This window comes from Rutidosis leptorrhynchoides, chromosome 7 (genome assembly GCF_046630445.1).
Source record: "Rutidosis leptorrhynchoides isolate AG116_Rl617_1_P2 chromosome 7, CSIRO_AGI_Rlap_v1, whole genome shotgun sequence".
Taxonomy (NCBI): Eukaryota; Viridiplantae; Streptophyta; class Magnoliopsida; order Asterales; family Asteraceae; genus Rutidosis; species Rutidosis leptorrhynchoides.
Genome location: NC_092339.1, coordinates 85,881,220 through 85,908,650, shown reverse-complemented (window position 1 = coordinate 85,908,650; position 27,431 = coordinate 85,881,220). Strand labels below are relative to the sequence as shown.

General features: G+C 34.4%; 1 protein-coding gene across 1 annotated transcript; it reads right to left on the bottom strand.

The window, feature by feature from the left end:
• Positions 1-17,830: 17,830 nt before the first annotated feature.
• On the bottom strand, positions 17,831-18,955 carry LOC139859403 (uncharacterized). The gene is made up of 3 exons (XM_071848194.1): positions 18,380-18,955; positions 18,155-18,262; positions 17,831-18,056 (listed from the first exon to the last, which is right to left on the bottom strand). Exons 1-3 carry the CDS (start codon positions 18,953-18,955, stop codon positions 17,916-17,918), a joined length of 825 nt encoding a protein of 274 aa, XP_071704295.1. The 3' UTR covers positions 17,831-17,915.
• Positions 18,956-27,431: the final 8,476 nt, after the last annotated feature.

Here is a 27,431-nt window from a genome sequence, read left to right as displayed (position 1 = left end):
TGGTGCCGGTGGTGCAGATGGTGCCGGTAGTGCAGATGGTGCCGGTGATGCAGGTGGTGCAGCCCTCACGAAACGAGGTGCAGATGTCCCGGCTCCAGAAATAGTCAGCACGTAACGAGGTGCCTTACGTATCTGTGAGTCGGCAGGGTACGGCACAAGCCGCTTACGGGCAGTAACCCTCCAACGCCGACCAAAAGCGTCAGTGAAAGCACGACCTCCATTCACCCCTGGAATGACGGTGCCGTCAGGACGGTACCGCTTCTTCGGCGGGGTGGAGGGTGCCTGTATAGGTACGTCATCAAGGTTCTCTTCGTCGGAGTCACTGGAGTCATCTATAGAGGAGTCATCGGATGAAGGATCATCAGAATCATGTGGTGGTGACACGGGTGGCTGAACTGGTAGTCCGAAAGCGGCCAACATCTCTCTGTGTCTTCCTGGCGGAATCAGCACTAAACGTCCGTCGGGAGTGCGTCAGCAAGGCGTGCGCATATGGTTACGAAATGGCCCTTCCCCGAACTCTGCGGGAATCTCAATCCCACCGATGCGGGGCTGTGACCCTGAGGGTCCGGGAGCAGACAGAGCTGGAATCTCCGTAGGGCCTACGTGTCCATAGGAAGCAGCCACTGGGGCAGGTGTACTACTACTGGCTCCGGAAGTAGAAGCGCCGGGATCACTAATGGGTAGCGGGATCGGTGTATCGGCAGCAGTAGCAGGTGGGGCGACGGGATCTGAGTCTGAACTGCCCAAAATGCTAGCAGGTGGTACATCCGATATCTGAACAAGGAAAAATAAATTTTCCATGTCAGTAAGTCATAAAGCAAGCACGTATTAGGCCAACAGTTTAAATCTTGTATAACAATAAGTAGCATGGCAATAACAGCAAATCGTACGAAGGTAGCATGCAATCGAAAGCAAGTAATAGCATGCAGTAGTGAAATCATGTAGTAGCATACGGCATATAGCAGTAACAGTAAGCAGCAGCATGCAGTAAGTTCAGCGAAAACAAGTAAACTAGCAAGTTGTAGATTAGTCCTATTAGTGAATCCTACTCGGGTCGCTCTTAGACTCACTAATGCAACCTAATTCCCTACAACCAATGCTCTGATACCAAATGTGATGCCCCGTACAAAACCATCGTGTACGAATCATCAACAACAGGATCATTACAAGGTTAAGTACTATATGCGATTTCAAAAAGAGTTTGCGTTCATAAATAAAGTGATGTCTAAACCAACATCGAATGTTTTACAATCCAAAAGCATGCTTCACTAAGTAGAAGCAAATAATAAGTGTATGTGACCACAATGGTCGTTACAAGTCATAGTTCAAAAGTACTAAAGTTTGAATGCAAAATAAAGTAGTTCATGCGACGACAACTCTAAGCAGCGGGTGTCTATAGCACGACTAGTACACAGCGGAAGCTAACCTCAAGCACCTGAGAAAAACATGCTGAAAAATGTCAACACAAAGGTTGGTGAGCTATAGTTTAAGTATAACAGTATGTAAGGTAGGCCACGATATTTCAGTGCTACAAAGAGCGTTTCAAAACAGTAAGATAAAGTATATGTTAACCGTGGGCACTTGGTAACTAACTTAATGTTTATACCCCCTGAAAGTACACTTGGCAAGTGCGTATGTCTACGAAGTATTAAACACTCGTTAAATGCTAGCGCTACTAGCCCGAGTGGGGATGTCAAACCCTATGGATCCATATCTAAGATTTGCGTTCACGGTTCAAAAACCAATGATTAAACGTTACCGAGCTAAAGGGAATGTTTATGCCGTTATATAACCCACACATATATAAGTTTAAGTACTCGTACCTAGTATGTAAAACATAAAATCCGCATGTATTCTCAGTTCCCAAAATAAGTTAAAGTAAAAAGGGAATGCTATAACTCACAATGATAATGTAGTCGTAAAGTCGGTTCGGAAAAGGTGTGCAAGTAATCGGTCCGAAGGTCCTCAACCTAAGTCAAATAGTACTAAGTCAGTAAATCGTCTTAATAGGTTTAAAAGTATGTAAATAAGGTCTTAAGGGTATAACGACCCTCATTTTTCCATTCTATATTTTTTCAATATTAAATGCCCAAACAATATAATTAAAACTTAATGATCAAACTTTAATCAACAATTGTTAAGTGTTAAGAGTTAGAAAACATATTAATTAACTTTGTGCAATAATTGACAAGTTAATAAAAGATGAAAATAATAAACTGTTAGTCGACACTCGCTACTAATTAAAATTTATGCATTTATGTAATATTATAACTAATAACCTGTAAGTAATAAATAAAAAGTGACATTTATATAAATAATAAAACAATTGGGAACTAAATATATACAAGTCATGAATTAGTAAAAAGAAAATAATACTTATCAATGTAGTAAATGTAAAAATAATAATAGTAATAATAATGAGACTAAAGAATCTTAAACCATTACATCCTTATGTTGACTAAAAATAAGGTATAAACTAGTACCACCTATTGTTGACTAAAAAAAAAAAAATTATAAAACTCATTTTATCAACTTTATTTTTCACTATAAATAGTACCCATTTGTTTCATTTCAACTCACACCTCAAAAAACACTCTCAACTTGAAAGAAACTCTCCCAAGTCTCAGCAACTATTTTTTTGTAAGTCCCCTAATTAATTTATATAGTTTTTATTAAGTTTTTATATAGTTTTATGCTAGTTTTTATGTTAAAAACTAATTAAATACGAAATTAATTTTAATAAAAAATGTAAATACATGATAATTAGTGTTAAGTATCCTATTGTCTATAAAAATTAGTTTCATGAATTATAAAGTCGGAATAGTATTTATTAAAAATCAAAAACTGATTTTTTTATAAACCGAAATACATAAATGATTTTTATTAAATAGTAAACGAATTTTTTTGTAAAATTTTATTTTAGTCGCTTGCTATATCATATGTAAGGGTAATTATAATTTTTTTTATAATTAAATTCGCATGTTTAATATTTAATTTGAATTTTCTTCTGAAAACGCTACAGTACCCGATTAAACTGTTTTTTATAATAAAATGAAATTACATGTTACAGCAGGTTTTTAACCATGATAACTATTAAAAACTACTTAATAACTATTAATAAAGTTATAAAAATATTTGTAGAATTAATGGTTATGTATTTCTATTTAATTTTTTTTATTAAAACTAAAAACTACACAATAGTATGATTAAATAGTTAAACTATTTATATAAATGTATAAATAATTTTTCTGACTTTGTTGTAACATTATAAGCATAGAAAAAATATTGGTTGAATTAATTTGGTTCATTTAATAATTAATTCTTTATAAACTTTGTATTATTACAAACCGAAAGGAAAATGGAAAATAAATACTTAAACACCATAACAAAAATCTATAAATTTTTCTTAAGCTTATTTTGATCAGTAGAACATAAGAAAAATATAAAATGTGATGTTTAATTTGTTTACCTATTTATTTACATTTTAGCTATTAAAACAATAATAAAAAGTGTTATTTAATACACAAAACTTAATATTAATGTGTATAAAAATTTTATTATATTTTATACATATTACCTACTGATATTAAATCAATATTACACTTGTTAATATTATTAGATAATTAATTGATGCTATTATTGATCTAAAACAAAATTTAAAATAAATATATATATGTATCCTTACATATATATAATATTTATATATATTGAAACACTTATAAGTAAAATAACTAAAGTGTTGTATTCCTATACACACCTAAAAACATATTGGATCGGTATATTAGACTTGTATAGATCTTAAACTTTCTCGATGTGGATGGAAGCTCGAAAGTCTTAGGTGGAGGGTCTGGATTGACCAATTTAACGGATCCTAGTGCTCAGAAACCTAATGACCTGAAAAGTCCATTTTAAATTGAAAGTGGGTAGATTGGAAGCTTGTCTAATATGCAAAAGCCTTTCCAAAACGATAAACAATCTTTAAACTTACTACACACGAAAATACTTATACTTATCTTCATACGGGCAAAACATCTAAACTATTCTCAACTTATTCTTAGGTTGACTTATCTTGTGCTTCGATCATCCATACATTCTCTTTAAGGACTACCTTACTTCATCGAATTACTAAGGTGATTTTTATAGCCCCACTTTACTTGAGCTCAATTTACTTTTTATACTTATTGGGGTGAGACACATGCTGCTTTTACTATTTACAATTTAGACACAAGTACCAACTAAAACTATGTTATACCCGGCTATGTCCGACTAAGTCCCTACAGTGATATTTTTAGGTGCTGCGGCATGCTTAGTTATTGGGGGTAGGCCTATCGGGAGTAACGTCCCCGATACATTTGATGTTATCTTTGTATTGCTTGATAATGAAATTAAACCGACAAGTAGAACTAACTTGTCATGGGGCAAACTTGAACGTTTAGTCTAAATATCACGCACTGGCATAACTTTTTGATCCTGCGGGAGATCAACCTTACAAATTAAATCTTGTGGTCTAAAACAAACGGTCAAACTTATTTGTTAAACCTATGAACTTCACTCAACCTTTTGGTTGACACTTTAGCATGTTTTGTCTCAGGTGCTGTTTGATTCAAGCTCTTATACTTACTGCTTATGTGATGCTACTTGGACATAGGATCAAGAGATATCGCATTTATTCTGCATGTGAACATTTCCATTATTGTTATTCCTATCATTGTAACTACGTTTCATTTTCCGCTGCGTGCTCAATAAAGTTTGTTTTATCATTTAGTATTGTTCTCGTATATTATAATATGTTGGTTGATTTGATATTAAGTCACATTTCACCCAGACCCTAACTGGGGGTGTGACAGATTGGTATCAGAGCAAACCAGGCTGTTATAGAGAACCAGGATTGCATTTTTATGTGTGCCTTACTTGTTAGCTAGGGTGCCTTAGCAATCTAGGAAACTATAACCTTTCCTGCCTTAGACTTAAAGCACTTAGGATTGTCGTATAATCTTAACAATTATGCTTTAATAAACTTGACTCAAAGATTCTAATCAAGGTCTCTTTCCTAATGATAGGATGTCAAGCTCAAGCGTTAACAAGCCCAACAAAGCAACTCACAACCCTACCACCGAAGTAGGTGTTGGACACTCTTCAACTTCGAGACCAGTTCGAAGTCCTCTTTATAGTCCTGCTTCACCACCGCTGAATTATAGCCCGAATACTATTTTAGATTCACATGGGTCTCCTCAATACTACCCAACTCCGAGAACCCAAGATAAGGGAAAACGGCATGAAGAAGTTGGTCCATCAAGGAAGAGAGCCCGATCTCCTTTTTATGATGGTCCTAAGTATGAAATCATGAGATTACGAAACGATACCGAGAGAAACATTGGAGGTCTACTTAGCCACATGGAAAGAGTGGATCGTCGAATGAAGAAACTTATGAAAGAAAACGTCGAGCTAAGAAAGGAGTTGCTGAAGCTAAAGTGCGAGGAAGAACGCAACACTCGCTGGGGAAAGCAATCACTTGCTTACCTCAAGGAGGATGTTGATGTCCGAATGAAAATGGAGAAAGGTCGAGTCGACGAACAACTTCCCATAAGAGAGTACAACACTAATGCCGTAAACAGTCGTGTTACCAACCTTTATGACAACTTCGAGTATCTCTATGAGAAACAAAAGACGAAAAATGAGAAAGTTGAGGAGTTTATGAGGAAGGTTGGAGACGAAATATGAAGACTACTTCAATCTTAATATTTCCTAGTTATTTTTCCTATCTATGTAAAGGCTGTGCCTTAAACAATTTCTATTTCCGAATCGTGTAATAAAGGCTTATTTAATGCCTCGTTCTAATAATATAAAGTGTTTTATTAATATCATGCGATATCAATACTTTAGTTTATTCATATTTGTGATTACTCAAACTTATAACTTGTTAAACTTATCAAACATATGTTCACTTTTATGTAGTGACATCATGGTTCGTTCAGCTGCACCTACCGTTAACAACGTTGTGTTAACTACTGAGCAATTCCAACAGTTACTCGCTGCTGCCCAAGGCAACGCCCAAGCTAATCATGCTAATACTCAACCAAAACCTTGTTCCTACAAGGAATTTACAAACTGTCACCCTCCCGCTTTTAAGGGAAACGAAGAAGCTGTCGAACTAGTTCGTTGGTTCGAAAAGATGGAATCTATTTTCCGTATTTGCAACTGTGGTGATGATGATCGAGTAAAGTATGCCACTAGCTCGTTGGGTGGTAATGCTTTAACTTGGTGGACTGCTTATGCCAAGTCCGTAGGAATTGATAATGCTAATGCAATTCCATGGGACGAACTCAAAAGTATGATGGTCAACAAATTCTGCCCAAGGAGTCAAGTTCAGAAGCTTGAAGCTGAGTTCTGGGAACTCAGGGTCAAGGGTACTGACATTGAGAATTATACCAATCGTTATCTGGAGCTTTCTACTCTATGTCCTGAAATGTTTCCTACTGAAGCTAGAAGAATTGAGCGGTATATTGAAGGTCTTCCCGAGGATGTTCAAGGGAATGTTATTGCTGCTGAGAAGGTTACTTTGGATGCTGTGATTCTCATGGCACAAAATCTCATGTTGGCCAAGAGAAGAAGGGCGTCGGCCAATAAGCAAGTTGAAACCAAGGGTAATGATGGTAAGAGGAAGTTTGAGCCGTCTCAAGGTTCAACTCAGAATGTTAGTAAAAAGCTTTTGGATAGTACAAGGACGAATTATAAGGGCACTTATCCTTTTTGTGTTCGTTGTGAAAGGCATCACCCGGGGCAGTGCACTGCCACTTGTTCGTTGTGTAAGAAAGTGGGACACGTAGCTAAGACGTGTAGGACTCCTCCAAAGAATAAATCTATTGTTCCTGCCAAAGCTCCTCCTACTTGTTATACTTGTGAGGAAAAGGGACACATTAGTCCAAATTGCCCTAAGAAGAGAGATAATCCTGCTACTGGAGCCAATACTACTGCTGCAAAGGGTCGTGCATTTGTTATTACTGCTGCTGAAGCCCGAGATGAAGATGAGGTCATCACGGGTACGTATCTCGTCAATAATTGCTACGCAACTATTTTATTCGATACTGGTGCCGACCGAAGTTACGTATCTAATGAATTTTGTACCCTATTTACTGAAAAGCCTCAACCCTTAGAAACTAAACGATTAGTAGAAGTAGCCAATGGAAAGATCATGAAAGTTGATAAAATTTATAAAAACTGCAACCTAATCTTAGCCAGCAAAGAATTTAAGATAGACCTTTTGCCGGTCGAGCTAGGAAGTTTCGATGTCGTAGTTGGAATGGATTGGTTACGTCCATTAAGAGCTGCGATCATGTGTTACGATAAAACCGTTCATGTTCCATTAGGAAATGGAGAGACTCTTATTATCCAAGGTGAAAAGAGTGGTTCCAATCTCAATATTATCTCCTGTATTAAAACCCGCAAATACCTTATGAAAGGTTATCCAGCTATTCTAGCCCACGTTAATCTGATTGAATCGAAAGAGAAGCGAATTGAAGATGTACCAGTAGTTAAAGACTTTCCCGATGTGTTTCCCGAAGATCTTCCGGGTATTCCACCTCCTCGACAAGTTGAATTCCAAATTGATTTAACTCCTGGTGCTGCTCCTGTTGCTAAAGCACCATACCGTTTAGCACCTTCCGAAATGAAGGAATTATCCAACCAACTCCAAGAACTATTGGATAAAGGTTTCATTCGTCCAAGCTCGTCCCCTTGGGGAGCTCCTATTCTGTTTGTTAAAAAGAAGGATGGTACATTAAGGATGTGCATTGATTACCGCGAACTTAACAAGCTTACTATCAAGAACCGTTATCCGTTGCCACGTATTGATGATCTATTTGACCAACTTCAAGGGTCAAGTGTTTATTCAAAGATTGATTTAAGATCCGGTTATCACCAACTCAAGGTCAAGGAATCCGATATTCCTAAGACTGCTTTTCGCAATCGTTATGGGCACTATGAATTCTGTGTCATGCCTTTTGGTTTAACTAATGCTCCTGCCGTGTTCATGGACCTCATGAATCGTGTTTGTAAACCGTATCTTGACAAATTTGTCATCGTATTCATTGACGACATCTTGATCTATTCGAAGAATGAGAAAGAGCATGAGCAACATTTGCGCATGATTCTTGAACTCTTACGAAAGGAACAACTTTATGCTAAATTTTCTAAGTGCGAGTTTTGGCTCAAAACCGTACAATTTCTCGGACATGTTGTTGATAGAAACGGAATACATGTCGATCCAGCTAAGATTACTGCTATTCAGAACTGGGAGATACCAAAGACTGCAAAGCATATTCGTCAATTTTTGGGACTTGCCGGTTACTATCGAAGGTTTATAAAAGATTTTTCTCTCATTGCCAAACCTCTTACAAAGCTGACTCAAAAAGGGAAGAAATTTGAGTGGTCCGAAGAACAGGAATCTGCTTTCAAGATTCTGAAGGAGAAGTTGACCACAGCCCCGATTCTTTCTTTACCTGAAGGTACCGACGACTTTGTTGTTTACTGCGATGCCTCAAAGCATGGCTTTGGTTGTGTTTTAATGCAACGAGAGAAGGTTATCGCCTATGCATCTAGACAGTTGAAGAAACATGAAGTAAACTATACCACACATGACCTAGAGTTAGGTGCCGTGGTATTTGCATTAAAGATATGGAGACATTATCTCTATGGTAATCACTTTACGGTGTACACTGACCATAAAAGTCTTCGACACATCTTTGATCAAAAACAGCTGAATATGAGGCAAAGTCGATGGCTCGAGACATTGAACGATTATTATTGTGAGCTGAAATATCATCCTGGCAAGGCGAATGTAGTTGCCGATGCCCTTAGTCGAAAAGACGATATTAAACGTGTTCGTGCTTTAAACCTAAAAATCAAATCGAATCTTATTTCACGAATCTGTGAAGCTCAATTGGAAGCTATTAGACCGACACTTATCGAAGGTGAAGGACCTATTGGTTTTGAGAACCAACTTCAAGTGAAAGCTAATGGTACACGGTACTTTGGCAATAGAATCTGGGTTCCTCGTTTTGGTAATCTTCGCGAACTACTCTTGGATGAAGCACATAAGACTAGATATTCTATCCATCCCGGTTCCAGTAAGATGTATCACGATGTGAAGGAATTCTACTGGTGGCCTAACATGAAAGCCGATATTGCTACTTATGTTAGTAAGTGTCTCACTTGTTTGAAAGTCAAGGCCGAACATCAAAAGCCTTCTGGTCTGTTGACACAACCCGACATTCCGCAGTGGAAGTGGGAAGGTATCACTATGGACTTCGTTACTAAGTTACCTAAGACTTCGAACGGTAACGATACTATTTGGGTCGTAGTTGATCGTCTTACTAAATCTGTACATTTCATACCGATCAAGGAAACCGACAAGATGGAGAGATTAGCACAGCTTTATATTAAAGAAATCGTCTCACGTCATGGTGTTCCTATCTCGATCATTTCTGATCGCGATAGTCGATTTGTTTCTAGATTTTGGAAAACTTTACAATCTGCTCTTGGAACTCAACTCGACATGAGTACAGCTTATCATCCGCAAACCGATGGTCAAAGTGAACGAACCATTCAAACTATGGAGGATATGCTACGTGCTTGTGCAATCGATTTCGGCAAAGGATGGGATAGACATCTACCTTTGGTTGAATTTTCTTATAATAACAGTTATCACTCCAGCATTAAGGCTGCACCTTTTGAAGCTTTATATGGACGGAAGTGTAGATCCCCTTTGTGTTGGGATGAACTTGAGGACAGACATTTAACTGGTCCTGAAATTATTCACGAAACTACCGAAAAGATCGTTCAAATCAAGCAACGTTTAGAAACTGCCCGTAGCCGACAGAAAAGCTATGCCAATAAGAAACGAAAAGACATCGAATACCAAGTTGGAGATAAAGTCATGTTGAAAGTATCCCCTTGGAAAGGTGTTGTCCGCTTCGGTAAGCGAAGTAAACTCAGTCCACGATATGTTGGACCATTCACAATCACTGAAAGAGTCGGTCCCGTGGCATACCGATTAGAACTGCCAACCGAACTTAGTCAAGTACATGATGTGTTTCATGTCTCAAATCTTAAACGGTGTCTTGCCGATGACACACTCGTTATTCCTCTGGATGATGTCCGCATTGATGAGCAAATGCACTTCGTTGAAGAACCTATAGAAATCATGGAAGGAGAGGTCAAACAAACGCGTAAAAGCAATATACCTATCGTTAAAGTCCGGTGGAATTCGCGTAGAGGCCCCGAATATACCTGGGAACGCAAAGACCATATGAAACGGAAATATCCCCATCTCTTCTCAACTGCTGATGCAAACGAGAAAACTACCTAAAAACTTCGGGACGAAGTTTTCAATAACGGGGAGGTACTATAACGACCCTCATTTTTCCATTCTATATTTTTTCAATATTAAATGCCCAAACAATATAATTAAAACTTAATGATCAAACTTTAATCAACAATTGTTAAGTGTTAAGAGTTAGAAAACATATTAATTAACTTTGTGCAATAATTGACAAGTTAATAAAAGATGAAAATAATAAACTGTTAGTCGACACTCGCTACTAATTAAAATTTATGCATTTATGTAATATTATAACTAATAACCTGTAAGTAATAAATAAAAAGTGACATTTATATAAATAATAAAACAATTGGGAACTAAATATATACAAGTCATGAATTAGTAAAAAGAAAATAATACTTATCAATGTAGTAAATGTAAAAATAATAATAGTAATAATAATGAGACTAAAGAATCTTAAACCATTACATCCTTATGTTGACTAAAAATAAGGTATAAACTAGTACCACCTATTGTTGACTAAAAAAAAAAAATTATAAAACTCATTTTATCAACTTTATTTTTCACTATAAATAGCACCCATTTGTTTCATTTCAACTCACACCTCAAAAAACACTCTCAACTTGAAAGAAACTCTCCCAAGTCTCAGCAACTATTTTTTTGTAAGTCCCCTAATTAATTTATATAGTTTTTATTAAGTTTTTATATAGTTTTATGCTAGTTTTTATGTTAAAAACTAATTAAATACGAAATTAATTTTAATAAAAAATGTAAATACATGATAATTAGTGTTAAGTATCCTAATGTCTATAAAAATTAGTTTCATGAATTATAAAGTCGGAATAGTATTTATTAAAAATCAAAAACTGATTTTTTTATAAACCGAAATACATAAATGATTTTTATTAAATAGTAAACGAATTTTTTTGTAAAATTTTATTTTAGTCGCTTGCTATATCATATGTAAGGGTAATTATAATTTTTTTTATAATTAAATTCGCATGTTTAATATTTAATTTGAATTTTCTTCTGAAAACGCTACAGTACCCGATTAAACTGTTTTTTATAATAAAATGAAATTACATGTTACAGCAGGTTTTTAACCATGATAACTATTAAAAACTACTTAATAACTATTAATAAAGTTATAAAAATATTTGTAGAATTAATGGTTATGTATTTCTATTTAATTTTTTTTATTAAAACTAAAAACTACACAATAGTATGATTAAATAGTTAAACTATTTATATAAATGTATAAATAATTTTTCTGACTTTGTTGTAACATTATAAGCATAGAAAAAATATTGGTTGAATTAATTTGGTTCATTTAATAATTAATTCTTTATAAACTTTGTATTATTACAAACCGAAAGGAAAATGGAAAATAAATACTTAAACACCATAACAAAAATCTATAAATTTTTCTTAAGCTTATTTTGATCAGTAGAACATAAGAAAAATATAAAATGTGATGTTTAATTTGTTTACCTATTTATTTACATTTTAGCTATTAAAACAATAATAAAAAGTGTTATTTAATACACAAAACTTAATATTAATGTGTATAAAAATTTTATTATGTTTTATACATATTACCTACTGATATTAAATCAATATTACACTTGTTAATATTATTAGATAATTAATTGATGCTATTATTGATCTAAAACAAAATTTAAAATAAATATATATATGTATCCTTACATATATATAATATTTATATATATTGAAACACTTATAAGTAAAATAACTAAAGTGTTGTATTCCTATACACACCTAAAAACATATTGGATCGGTATATTAGACTTGTATAGATCTTAAACTTTCTCGATGTGGATGGAAGCTCGAAAGTCTTAGGTGGAGGGTCTGGATTGACCAATTTAACGGATCCTAGTGCTCAGAAATCTAATGACCTGAAAAGTCCATTTTAAATTGAAAGTGGGTAGATTGGAAGCTTGTCTAATATGCAAAAGCCTTTCCAAAACGATAAACAATCTTTAAACTTACTACACACGAAAATACTTATACTTATCTTCATACGGGCAAAACATCTAAACTATTCTCAACTTATTCTTAGGTTGACTTATCTTGTGCTTCGATCATCCATACATTCTCTTTAAGGACTACCTTACTTCATCGAATTACTAAGGTGATTTTTATAGCCCCACTTTACTTGAGCTCAATTTACTTTTTATACTTATTGGGGTGAGACACATGCTGCTTTTACTATTTACAATTTAGACACAAGTACCAACTAAAACTATGCTATACCCGGCTATGTCCGACTAAGTCCCTACAGTGATATTTTTAGGTGCTGCGGCATGCTTAGTTATTGGGGGTAGGCCTATCGGGAGTAACGTCCCCGATACATTTGATGTTATCTTTGTATTGCTTGATAATGAAATTAAACCGACAAGTAGAACTAACTTGTCATGGGGCAAACTTGAACGTTTAGTCTAAATATCACGCACTGGCATAACTTTTTGATCCTGCGGGAGATCAACCTTACAAATTAAATCTTGTGGTCTAAAACAAACGGTCAAACTTATTTGTTAAACCTATGAACTTCACTCAACCTTTTGGTTGACACTTTAGCATATTTTGTCTCAGGTGCTGTTTGATTCAAGCTCTTATACTTACTGCTTATGTGATGCTACTTGGACATAGGATCAAGAGATATCGCATTTATTCTGCATGTGAACATTTCCATTATTGTTATTCCTATCATTGTAACTACGTTTCATTTTCCGCTGCGTGCTCAATAAAGTTTGTTTTATCATTTAGTATTGTTCTCGTATATTATAATATGTTGGTTGATTTGATATTAAGTCACATTTCACCCAGGCCCTAACTGGGGGTGTGACAAAGGGTCATCATCATTCATCATTTAACAAAAGGTGTAAAGTAGGTTTCGTTTATGAAAGTAGTTTAAAACAAAGACTGATTTCAGTCAGTCACCACGGCCTCTACCCTTACTGAAATAAGGTGAGACCAGTGGCCATGGCTCCGTATATGAGTCCCTTAAGTGTGGTAAAATTTACAGAAGCAAACTCATCTTCGTTTGACCGTGGCGACGGTCTAAGTGCGAGTAGGTCAGAAATTTCTGCACAACGTTAAAGGACATAGTGACGATCAGAGGGCCATAAATCCTAAACCGTAACTCGGATTAAGACGAGTCCTATATGAAAAGTTATCTAATCGAAAAGATCTATCTAAAAATCATGGTCTCAGTAGCCCAGGTCTACTGGTCTATTACAGAAACAGCAGGTCAGTAGGGTTTGGACAGAAACAGTAAGTTTAAGTGAGTTCCAGTGGTCTTGGTGCTTGATGTTCATCATGGTTCTCATCCTTGATGCATATAGCTTCAAGTGTACAACTCGTTGATGTGTTTGCATCATCATGACCAAGATTTGACCATCATAACCCAAGTGCAAGTCTAAGACATGAAGCACAACTCACTTAAGAGTTGCATGAAGTTTGATGAACCCAAGTTACATCAAAGTCTTAGATCTAACACATACATGAACTTTAAAGCTAATAATAAGTTACAAACTTGAAAGTAAACTAACTAATCAAGATCTTAAGATGTAGAACATAGTTCTTAGTTAGATCTTGAAGATCCAAGACTCAAAAGTCTAGATCAAGCATAAGTATACAAAGTTATATTTAAAGAAAACTTAATTACATGTTCTTGAACTTTTAAGTTAATTTTTAGTTCCAAGAGATATAAGATCAAAGTTAACTAGTAACATTTGACCAATAACAACCAACAAACATAAATTAAATTGCTTGTAACTAAATAAACAAGTAAATAAGTTCATCGGTTGTTCATACTTTTAAAGATTCAAACCAAAGTTTGATCTTTAAGAAAGTAAACTTTAAAGTTTACTAACATGACTTACAAGTATGAGTTACAACACATGATCTTTAAATCTTTTGACATAATGTATGAAGAACATAACTAGGAAGTTAGTTCTTGTATGTTCTTGAAAATACAAGATTAATATGAAGAATCAAACTAGAAAGTTTATTCTTGTAACATGAAAGTAAGTAACAACATGTAAGTAACTAAACAACATGAACAAATTTAACAACAAACAAATGATGATGAGATGCTTTAGAATTCGGTTTTGAAGTCAAGAAAAGGAAGAAGAAAACTCATGATACTTACAAAGTAGAGAGCAAAAGATGAGAGGAAAGTTGAGAGAAAATGCAAGTTAAGTGTGTGTGAGAAAATGAGGGAATAACCAAGTGAACAAGTAATGTAAAAAAAAAATTTGAATCCTCTTTTCTCTCATCAAAGGCCACGGCTGCAGCAGCCCATCAAGGGGAAGTGTTTAGTTCTTTGGTTACTAGTGTGTTAAAGCTTCAAAAGTTGGATAAAGAATGGTTATGCATGGGGATTATGAGTGAACTAGATTCCAAATGCTCAAACTAACTAGTTACAAGATCTAATTACTACTTACATGTCTTAGTGGGCTAGCTAAGTCCATTACTAATGTAGGGTGGACTTCTAAAGTCCAAAGTCATGAGTCCATTACACTAGTCAAGCCCAAGTTCAAGTATTTAACAAATAAATCCAATTAAAGCCCAAGTAACTAACTAATCACCATAGTTAATTAAAATGATTAATAAAACTAATCATGAATGTAAATAATATCTAAAAATATTATTCGTGTAAGTCTCGGGTGTCACAAAGACGTTTCGGGCAATTAAAGTCAAGTACGTATAGTCATGGCAACATGTAAATGTAATAACATACATTCGTTTTATCACACGTATTAATAATAACAATTATTAATAGATAAACATTGGAAAATCCAGGGTCGTTACAGCCGGGGTGGCCGAGACGTTGATGCCAAGTGACGGGGCTAGTTAGAAGAGCATGTTGAGTGGAGTGCGGTGTGACTGGGTATAAATCCTCGGTGCTATCACATCAGAGAAGGAGCTGACGTGTCAGATAATCTTTCACAGAAAAATCAAAAGGATCAAATTCAACAGAAACAATATTATCACGTGTAAATTGACGAACGAAAATTAGATTTTTAACTATGTTAGGTGTAACAAGGACGTTATGTAAGTGGAGCGGTCGATGAGGACTAGGCAACAAGCTATGACCGGTGTTGGTGACGGGAATGGTGTTTTCGTCACCAACAGGGACTGACGGATATTTGCAATTATTAAAAACATTACTCAGATTATTAATGCTAGAGGTAAGATGAGATGATGCACATGTATCCATGATCCAATTCGCGGATCCAGAGTGATAAATGGGCATGGTACTGAAGGCTTGCCCAAGAATACCAGGAGAATAATTAGGCCTTGGTGGCCCGTCTGATTTAGATGCGGGAAAATTATACATGGATTGAGTTGGCCCAATTTGGCCCAATAAGTGATGTTGGGCCTGAATGATTTCAAGCAATTGGGAAGAATACTCTGTTTGATCTTTTGCCATTGCAAATGATTATCGTGGCACTTTTTTTTAATTGCAAATCACTTTACGAACTACTAATAATAAAGATAATAATAATAAAAAAAAATGATTATTAGAACCAGATTGTTATGCAATTCGATTGGCTTTTCAAATTATGAGCAAGACAAAATTGTGGTGTTGAGAACCACAAGCAGAAAAAATATATATAGAGAAAATATGGAGTACACCTTACGAAGATCGAGGAAGCATATGGATTTGGAGGTGTTCAATTTCTTTTCCTTTCTTTATTTGCTTGATGTGCTACAAACATAAACAAAAAATATATACTCCGGCCGTATATAATTGAATATGTGAAATTGGTGTAAACTTTGTTGGTTTTTTTTTTTTTACGGGAGATTATAAGAATAGGGTTTTGGTTACCATGGCTGCTGATACCATGTTAACACACGATAGAATAATCTGAAGATACAATTACAAATATAAAGGCATTAACCCTACTACAGAAAGGTGAGATAAGCCCAATACAAAATAGAACATGGGCTAACATATGGGCTCACAATAACTAGGCTAACAAAAATAAGTATTGATAACGATGAAGTACTAACTCAAAAATGTGAGAATGTGCACCTAGGTACATCTTCCTCAAAAGTTTTAAGAGAACCTCTAACGGTGGCGTCCTCACTCATTTTAAGCCCAACACGCTTCGAGCAAGGCGTTCTGGTGGCACTTGACTCAGGCGTGCTGGCTAGTGGCATAGGAAGAGAACCATGCACTTGCTTCTGATTGGTTCTTTTTTATGTTTATACTCCCTCTGTCCCAACTTAATAGTTAACAGACAAAAACACACAATTTAAGAAAAAATAACTGTCACTTGTACTTTTTGTCTACTTTTCAGTTTTACCCTTTATTTTTTACCTTAATTTTTTTTGTCACTTGAATAAAGTAAGGGTATAAAATAATTTTTTATCTATTTATAGAAGTGGACTTATTAATTTAGGAAAATCCAAAAAGAAAACATGGACTATTATGATGTTAAGGATGAGTATCTTTTTTTACCTAACACGTCAATCATATTTTAACACATCACCTAACACGCCACTCAACATGTCACCCATTATTTACCAGTTTGACAGCACGCCTGTCAAGTATCCCACCCCTATATATCAACACTCCAACACGCCACCAATTGTTAGTGATGTCTAAACACAAATTAAAACTCCACTAAACTACTTTTCAAAAAAAAAAAAAGAAATTTCAATTTTAATACTTAATATTTAATTTCTGGTGATCAAATCTATGACGCCCCTTATTAAATGAGTGGTCGTTCATACGACCCATGCCTAGTAGAATATAGAGAGTTATGGTCAACTCGATTGTATAAATGGGCCATAGATCCATTATCATTTAGATTAGGTTTTATGTATGTGCTCTAGACTCTAGTGCTCCACATATATTGTACCAACGTAATAATATGAATGAATAACGGGGTTTTATTACTTTTTTACATGGTATTACATTGATACGTGTTGATACATATTACAAATATGTTCGTACATAAAACATAATTTAAACCCTAATGAGTTATGATAACTCTATATTCTAATAATGCCCTACTTTAAATATATAAAAAATGTAGATAATTATAATCAGTGATCTAACAAAGCATACATTTAACATTTTATCACTTGATAGCGGTAAACTTAGTTAACTAACCTGTATTTAACCGCATATAACTGCTAGTCTGAGAGGTAATTCCCCATTTAATTTAAATTTAACTTTATTTTGTAAGTTCTAAGGAAGTATTCTTTTATCCCTAACTGAGAAGATTCTTACATATTTATCCAAAATTCTGGTTAATACTGTACATTATTATTATTATTAACCTAAAATTAATGAAACAATTAGAAACATAAGCGATAAAAATAAGTATAAATGAAAAAGTCAATTATCAATTATAACCAATAAACCTTGAGACTGTAAACTTTATTTCGTATTCATATTCAAGTATTCGTCAAAAGATTAAAATCTAGTACAAGTATTACTGACTCCCAAATCAACACAATACAATTCGTTTCATCTCATAGTCAAACTAAAAGTCAAAACCCCAAAAGATGATCCTAAAAAGTAACAACTTGAAATCTATGTCAATCTGTAGAAACAATACCCATTTGGTTTGATCAACATTTCAAAATGCTTTCCACAACTGCAACTCAAATCAAATTTTATATCCCCATTTTTAACTCTCTCTACAGCTACACACTCCTCCTGCTTTTCTTCCTCCTACATTACACAATCATTAATTAATTAATTAATCAATAAATAATTAATCTTTTTCGTAAACATAATTATTAACTAGGTTCTTGAAAATGCTTTGATACCTTAGGTTGAGATGAATTTGGATTTTGATTCTCATCTTCAATAGTTTCTTCTTGACTCACAATTTCCAAATACTTTTTATTAATCTCCAAAACAAAATCTCTTAATCTCTGTTCACCAAACATTTACCAAATTTCAAATTAATTTTTAAAACAAGTACAAGAAACAGGTATAATTAAAGTTAATTAGATACAAACCTCTGAAAAAGGACTTAATTAGATACAAACCTCTGAAAAAGGACTTGACTTTTGATTGGAAGATTCTGGGGTACTGATTGAAGATGACGAATTTTTCGGAGGTGGCGTTCTTATTTTCTTGTGAATTTGATCGGGTGTATCCGAAAGCGAACGTCGAATTGGTTTCTTGATCGTTTTCTTGGGTTGTTGCTTATAATTCGTCGTGATCGTATCAGAAACTGCCCTGCGAATCGGGCTGATTGTTGGAATCTTTGGGGGTGTTGCATTGGTGGTTGTCGGTAGGACTTGATTGACTGATGAATTGGAAGTTGTACGGATAAGTGGTGTGGTGGTGGTGGTGGTTATGGCGGCAGCCAATGCGTCTTGAAATGATGTGGGTGGGATGTTAAGGATTGCGCGGCCGATAGCGGCGGCTAAGCGTGATTCTGGGGTTGAATTGGGTTCAACTGTAGTGTTGATTGTGTTATTATTGATGGTTGTTGGTGTGATCGGAGATTGGGTTTGGAGTGAATTTCCGGCGGTGGTTGTTGATGATTGACGGTGGAATTCACCGGTGGTGGCGGTGGTGGTGGGTGGCTGGTAGCCACCTTGATGGTTATTGCTCATTTCAAGTGTTTCAATATTGTATTGGCGGTTCGTGTGTGTGAAAGAAAGCTTAAACCAACTTGTTATATAGGTGCAAAAAGTAACAGAGTGATTCTGTTAAGTTAGTTAGGTGGTTATTTACAGAGAAGCGTTTAATTATTTTATATTATTATTATTACTAGCTGAAGACCCGCGAATTCGCGGGGCTTTGTGAGGGTTTAATCAAGTGTAATGTTTATAATGAATGTATATTGTTTGACAACCTCTTAACATCAACCGGCCTTGAACAAATTTTATGGAATCAGAGTCTTGAAACATGTGTTCTACAAAATAAAAAGAATATTCAAGATTACCTTTCCTCGAATAAGTGCCCCTTATAGTATCTTTGGCTCTTTGCAACAACTTTCTAATAGCTGGCCCAATCGAAGAAGGGCCTCCTTATCAAGTGACCAGTTGTGAAGCATGCTTCTTGAAAGTTGATCAGGATCAACTGTATCAAAATCATCAAAGACTACATATTCATATGTTTCTTGAAGAGTAGTATTGTAACATGCAGGAAGTGGATAGTCATTTGCTATTTCATCTACATTTACGTAAAGTTTGCTTGACGAACTGATGTGCCTTTGGCGTTTCTTATGGCTTATGTGAAGATACTTTTCATTTCTTGCTAACTCGTGCCAACTTCATGTCTTCATATTAATTAGGTGTATGTCCATTTCAATGATTGACATTATCTCCATCTCCAATCTTTATAGGTGCATTCATTAATAAAACAAACTTTATTAAAATGGCTTATGAATAAACATAAAAAGCAGATACAGTGCCATAAATTTAGGAGTTAAGTTTATTACTCGGATGAATCCAACGCCTAGGAAGAATCATTATATTTTACATAGTGTTCAGAAGGTTTATAATAGATCAATTCAGTTATAGTAGTAGCGTTACGCGAGTCATAATCATCAATCAATCAATGTAAATATTTAAAATAAAAACAAAAAAAAAGTTAGAGGAGTTGAATATGATGGCAACCTCCACCCGAGCCCTCAAAAAAAAGGTTAAGAGTATTCATTGATATTAAGTAATGAGAAGCTTCATATGCTACGCGAGAGTGAATAAGCATACCTTTAAACGACACACAAATATTGATCAGAAGATATGATGAATATGTGCAACGCCTTACAAATCTGTGAACGCACCTGAACAACATCACCAGCATCATGATTCATGATAACCAACAGTTTGGCCAAGTAGGAGACCAATCCCAAATTTGCAATAAAAAACTGTAAGAAACGCTCAATTTGCGACTATAATTTATAGAACCCTACAAAGCTTTTACCTTTCCAAGGCTGAAAAATATTGCATCCCTTCCAGTGTGCACACTGAGCTCTTCTCAAACCACCTAACCCATAATGATAAATCTTTGAATTTTCTTTTTGGAACGAATGGTTAACCGAATTAACAGATTAAGTTTTACCGATTAACCGAATTAACCAATCCTATATTAACGGAACCGGATAATAACTTTTTTTATTAACCCTATTTTAAGAGTTGTTCATGATTATATAAAGCTGGCACTTTTGACCCACCTAAGAATTAAAGAGTAAATTTGAATTATATTGTATTTCTAATGTGCCGAAAGATAAAAGTTAAATGAATAGATGTTTGACAGAAGCTTTAAAAGAAACATTTTAACAATCATTTTATACTTTTAACGCATACAACCTCCTATACCACTCAATTAAAAAAAAAACATAATAATATGAAGTCCAGGATCAGATTCGTTTGATGAAATGTTAATTCACACTTATAAACCACTTTAAAACCCCAAAATTCCTACAGATTCGAAGCCTTGAATTTTATTCATAATAATAAATCAACAAACCCAACCAGACACATGAAGCAATATATGTGAAAAATAACAATCAAACCTCATCATGAGTCTCGACAATCTTATATTTCTGTCGCGTGTCATTCAACCCTTACACCTATAAACACAAATGCAGATCGACAGAAATGGGTGAATTAAGTCTATTTCAAAAGGATAACTCATTTCACCATATTAGACCCGCCCATTTTACCTCTTCCTTAAACCTGCTCCTGGCCATTTGATATATTACTTGTTTATTAAACCCGCCAATTTTACAAACACTAATTTCTGAACATCTAAACTTTCATTATCAGTATTAGTAATTAAAAAAGAATCAAAATTACACTACATTTGATAAATTAATTTTCTATTAGACCCGCCCATTTCACCTTGTTCACAAACCTGCTTATGCCCATCAAACTCTACAGCTTCTCTGTCACTCACTCTACTCAGAAAACCGAAACTACCATGGTAAAATAAAGAAAAACATATAAGTAAAAGTGGTTACCTTTTCTAGGACAGCACGAGCGAATGAAGGCTGAACTCATTATCCAAAAACACGTACTTGGTTACGTTCGAAACCATATACTAACGCCAGCTTTGATACCTCTTCCGAAGGGCACTAACATCTTTTGACCCCTTACCGCTAGATATTTTTCATCCTCTACCACCCAAGGATCCTATACTTTTATAAAAACAACTAAAAAGCATAGTTGCATATTTGAGTGAACATGATTACCTTTCAATTGCAGCTCTCCAAGAAAGAAGTAAATCTCAGCTCCTCCATAACCTTTCGTCAATATGCATTCCAAAAGACTGGTCTACAATGGATGAACTTCGGACCCGAGTAATTGTGTTTATAATACAAAGCAATTAATATATCAACAATATGCTCATAAATGCAATTGTATCTCCATGCCCCCTTTGCTGCTCCAGAACTCAATTGTATGCTGCTCCAAAAATCAATTGTATGTTTTTATCTTTACAATTTGAGTTCTGCCATAATCTGTGTTCTCACCTAATGTCAAAGTGTCCACTACGACATCATTATTGATAGGTATAATGCAAATAATCAGATGATAATTAAGTAGCCATATGAATTATAAAGTATAATAAGAAATAAATAGAACCTCAAAACGATAATTGAGTAGCCTCATATTCATTTCCTTCAATACATATAAAAAAACCTCTCTTATTAATTCAAACAAAACAAAAACTTTGTCATATAAGTAAGTAGTTAGCCAAAGACCCAAAGTAAATAGCCGTCTATTCAAGAATCTGCTAAAAAGCTAAGAGTTTTAGATTAATTTGGTGCATGGAACTGGAAAAGAACCCACCTGGACTGATACTCTAATTCATAATCAACTCAAGATTGTAACTTTTTTTGATTACTTAAAAAAACATTCATGGTTGAGGTAGTACTTATAACTTACTGTCTGTCTAAGTGTTATATTAGATGTTAAGGGCTAAGTTATTTAAATTCCAAGACATACTTATTTACAAACTATTGATACATAAAATTACCTAACTCTGTCGAAGGCTACAAGTCTATAACAATTGCATATTCAATTACCTTTCTTAATCTTCAAAAATACAATACTCACTCTTAAAAATCACATCCAAGCACCTCCAAAGCAACAAACTTTCATATTTTAGTTTATATAACAATATCACCATTATGAACATTTAACAAAATCGGCCTTTAATTCTTCACAAGAAAAAAGAAAAAAACATAACCCAGAATATAAGGAACACACATTAAGCAACTGCAGGGGTAACATTAAAAAAAGGGGATAAAGTTAGACAGTTTGGGCTTTTGATGAATACATTTTGAAACATTAGAAGGATGGAAAAAACCCAGATGAAAGGTAAATCTCAAATGATAATAACAAATGAAAGAGCACTCATTGGAAAATATGGTGATTGGCGGCGATGTCCGGTGTTCGTCTGCAATTATCCGATTCAATTCCACAACTTTCTATACAGTTTTTCTATCTGTATATATACACACAAAGTAGATGACTCAGGTGTGATCGCTCAGTCAGCGAATCGCCGGTAATCAATTGATGTGAATTGCACGGATTTAAACCCCAATCAATATTAACTTAAACATATTTGAGTAACAACATCAGTTCAAACATACCTTAATTTGTGACCTTCCGATTCAAAACAGATCAAGTTGCACCTTAATCACATGACCTTCCGAATTGAATCAGTATTGTTCTTTCGACGGTTTGTTTATTAATTGAATCCTTAGGTACTTCTGTTGTTTCTTTATCTTTTTTAACATCAATTACCGCTTTCAATCTTTATGGGCTCAAATTCCTTATCGATTTTTTCGATCTCTGTTGGTTTAGTTTCAACAGTTTCTTGTTTCTTTTCGTCAGTTTCAGCTTCTTTTTATATAGCAGTCTCGTCTGCAGGAACCGATTCTTTTTCTTCAACAATTGGATCATCTTTCTTTCCTTCACTAACTTCAGATTCTTTCACAACCACTTGTTCATCTAGATTCTTTTCAGCAATCTCAACAACGTGATTAACAATATTTTATACTGAAATATAGGAAACTTATATATATATATATATTAGCTTTAAAATAAAAGAGATTTTGAGTATTTAATAATTTATTTATTACTGGTGAACATTATGAGAATACCATTTGTTCAAAACTATCGAAGTTAGACTCATTCAAGCATTGTTAAAGTTCCTGATTACGATCTTGAACCCATACGAAAAACTCAAAGTTAGTACTCATAATCTATCATGTTTACACAAAACATGCTGTTTTGGTCAGCCTATACATATTGATCTTTAACAATATTATCAATATGTTATCAAAACGACACTAACCCTAAAAGGCAATTGAACAATCAAAACCCCAATACCAAATACTTGAGCAAAAATATTTATATGAATACATAATAAGCATATTAAATCAATATCATTATCTGAATAAATCTTGTGAGGCCTAATTGCAAATTCAGATTAAATAAAAAGACAGCAAATCAACATACCTGATATTAATGGTGTAGAATAGCAACAACACTGAAGAACCCTAATAGAATTGAAGAAATCGATTTGATTATATCGTTGGTGTTGAATACGGTATGCGATTGCATCTGATACAGAAAAAAAAAACCTAATGGGTATTTTAAAAAAATAAGTAGCTAATGAAGAGCGAACTTGTGTTCAAAGGCGTTTCATCAAACACTTGGTGGGCATAATGCTTTGAACAACACATATCGAGAGACTACAATTTGAATGACTTTGAAAAATAATCATTGTTGGCATCTACGTGATGTTGAAGACAGTAAATAGAAACTTAAACTAATAGTAACTGATACCTACTAATCCAGAAATGATCGGTTATCTATATCATTATTAAGAAATGCAAAAGTAAAACTAATTTGAGTAGATTAACTTTAGAGATTAGAGAATTACATTTTTCAGATCATCGACGGTGATCTTCCACCGTTAGATATGATCATATATCATCCGCGGAGATGTTTTGATTTGATCTGGATTCTGGATATAACTATTAACAAACCTAATCAAATTCAAAACAATAAATCGATAATTACTATTACTATTTATACTAAAAAAACAGGCCATCAAAACCATAACTTGAAGAAGTAAATGATTGGTTCCGTACTGAAAGCCTTGAATAGATTTGAATCGATTAATCATAAACATACGATTATAATCGTTTGCTCTGTTCGACATCAAATTGATCTTTGAAATTCACATGCTATTGATTGCACTCCGCTTTACGATTGAATCGGTATTGTTCCATGATGATGGAGAACCGAGAGATATTGTTTGAAATTAGGCGATATTCATCGATTTTTATGGAGTGTGAAATCACAATGGCTTGAACCCCTAATTTTGAAATTGAGGTGTGCGTGTTTTTGGTGATTAAAGGGTATTCTGGAGAAATTAAAAGTGGGTTAGTCACTTATCACGTGATTTAGAAGATAAATAGAGATGGAGGGATAGGATTTAATCTTATTTTATGATGGAGGGTTCAGATTGATTTACTAATTGAGATATCACTCAATAAGCACTTTGTTATTAGTGTAAGAGAGATTACGGAGTAATACTGTGTTAATTACATAGTGAAAGTGTTAATCGATTTGATTTGATCGGAGTACACGATCTACAATTCCATGATAGAGTAGTCGTTTCGTATTTTTAACAAAACCTGTAAAATTCAAATCTACACTTTTTTACTTATAAAATATATAACTTTTTAAACTTCTTTTTATAACTTTCTTAAAATATATACTCCGTAATATTTTTTAAAATATAAAGCGAAATCATTTCTAGCGACAATGAGCAGGCGTCTTCCCGCTCGTTATAAATAAACTTCACAATGAAAAAAACATTATTCCTATTTTATTTTGATTTTGATTTTGATTTTTTGATTTTTATCTTTTATATAATTTAAACCTCCTCGGGCAGCGCATCTGGTAAAACCGCTTCAAGTGAGGCTTGCATGCAAGACATCCGCTACCTCCGACGCCCATGAAATAAACATCTAACTTTAAGAGAAATATTTTACAGCTCTTGGGGATCGAAGTCGTGATCTCCTTTATTTGAAGTCAGGTTATCACCAATATATCACTACATTGAGGTTGATTTTACTAATTTAATTGTTTTTTCCTATGAAAAAAGATATAATCCATGTCGTAAGGTATTATAGTCCTTAGTTCGAGATATTGGTGTTTGTAGTAATCATTGGAGGGTTCGAATTGGTGGTTAACGAATGATCTTTATGAATATCATCTGTACGATAGGTCTGCTTGTGATCGTTGACCGGATGTTTAAGATTGTGTGATCAATAGTGGCGACTAGTCAACATAATCAATCACCGCCCGCTACACCACAATCCATCTCCCCTAATCTCCGATCATACCACTGCTAACTATAATAATAGCAAGACTAACACGACAAAAACTAACAATTCAGCCCCATAATTACGACTAGTCACTCCAATTGATCAAGCAATCTTTAGCATTCCTTAACTTCGTTTCAATACTTTATGCTTATTCACACCATATCAAACGCTCTCAAAATCTGTTGGTAACTACTAACACAACTCCTCCAAAGATCTCCATAAGCAACACGTGCGATTTCTAATAAAATTACCCCCCACGTCCAGATCGTCGCCAAAAGTTTCACCATCTTTGACTTCATTGTCAGAGTATTTAACACAAATCGAGATTCGTATTTAACTGTTATTATTATATTTTGCAGGGTTTTGTTTCTTAGTATAGTGGATGTTTGATGTTTCTCCCATAAAATATGAGTATTTCATTTATAAGTTATCTCAACGGCCATTGTAGTTTTTTTGTTCAATAATGTAAATATTAATCAACTAAAGTTGATAACAAATCGTTCTGATCAAATTTCTAGCCTTCAATTTTTGTCCTTGAACGATGATTATATTATATTATTAGTTTTATTATTGAATTTAACTAGATACAGATGGAAAAACCGAAAACGATGTACTTGATAAAATGATACGGGCTACTAGGGATAAGAGAATGAGACCCAGTCTAATTGAAAGTACAGATTGAACAAGGCCCAAAGCCACCTATTTTAGCAAAAGATGGATAAAGTTTGGGCGTTTGGCACAAGTGCACAACACCAGCATCTTCACCATTCAACGACGTGAAAAATGAATGTGAAAAATGAATATACAACTCGTTCTAAAAAATTTGGTAAATTACTTTTATACATAATTATGCGATTAGCGATTAGTCCTTGTGTGTAACGACCCGACTTTTTCGACTTGCTTTTGTGCTTTGTGCCTTCACGAAACAGCGTATTTGTGCGTACTGAGCTATATTATACTCTGGGATCTTACTACATGTGGATTACTTTCGTTTATATGTTAAAACGTGTCATTAAGTACGTAGGTTACTTAACTTGATCCCCGGAAGCCTTTACGACCGTTAGTGTCACTTAACGTTTAGAACAAGCTATGTTTGTCGGTACACGTTTAACTTTGGTCATAATCGGAATATTATGACTACGAAATACTAATTGTTATTTTATAATAACAATTACTTGGGCTTTTTGGATGTTTAATTACGCTTAGTGATTTACTAGAACATACTAGTTAGTCTTGTTGAACTTTCTACCTTGTTGAACTTTAGCCCACCCTACTCTAGCTAGTGGATTATTTAATTAGCCCAATTATTAGTGGATTATGACCCAATTATATGTAAGACAAATGGCCATTTATAAGAGCCAACATACTAGCATTTTTGCTTACAGGTATCCTTAATGTTGCATGGGATCCTAACAATAATCACCACCTTTAGACCACCACTAATCAAAAAGCAACTTGTCCCCCCCCCCCCCCCCCCCTCTTTGTCCCCCCAAAGTTGACGACCAAAGGGCCTCCCCACCCCTATAAATATCAAGCCATTTCCTCACATTTCACACTTGATTTCATTCTCATTTTTCACACACTTGTTCTCTTATTTTCTCTCTAGTCTTATTCACTCTAAAACTTGTAAGTTTCTTGATTTTCTTCTTCTTCTTCTTCCTTTCTTGGTCACGATATCATCATCATCATTGGAAGATCAAGCTCTTTAGCATTTAGATCTTGTTATATCTTGT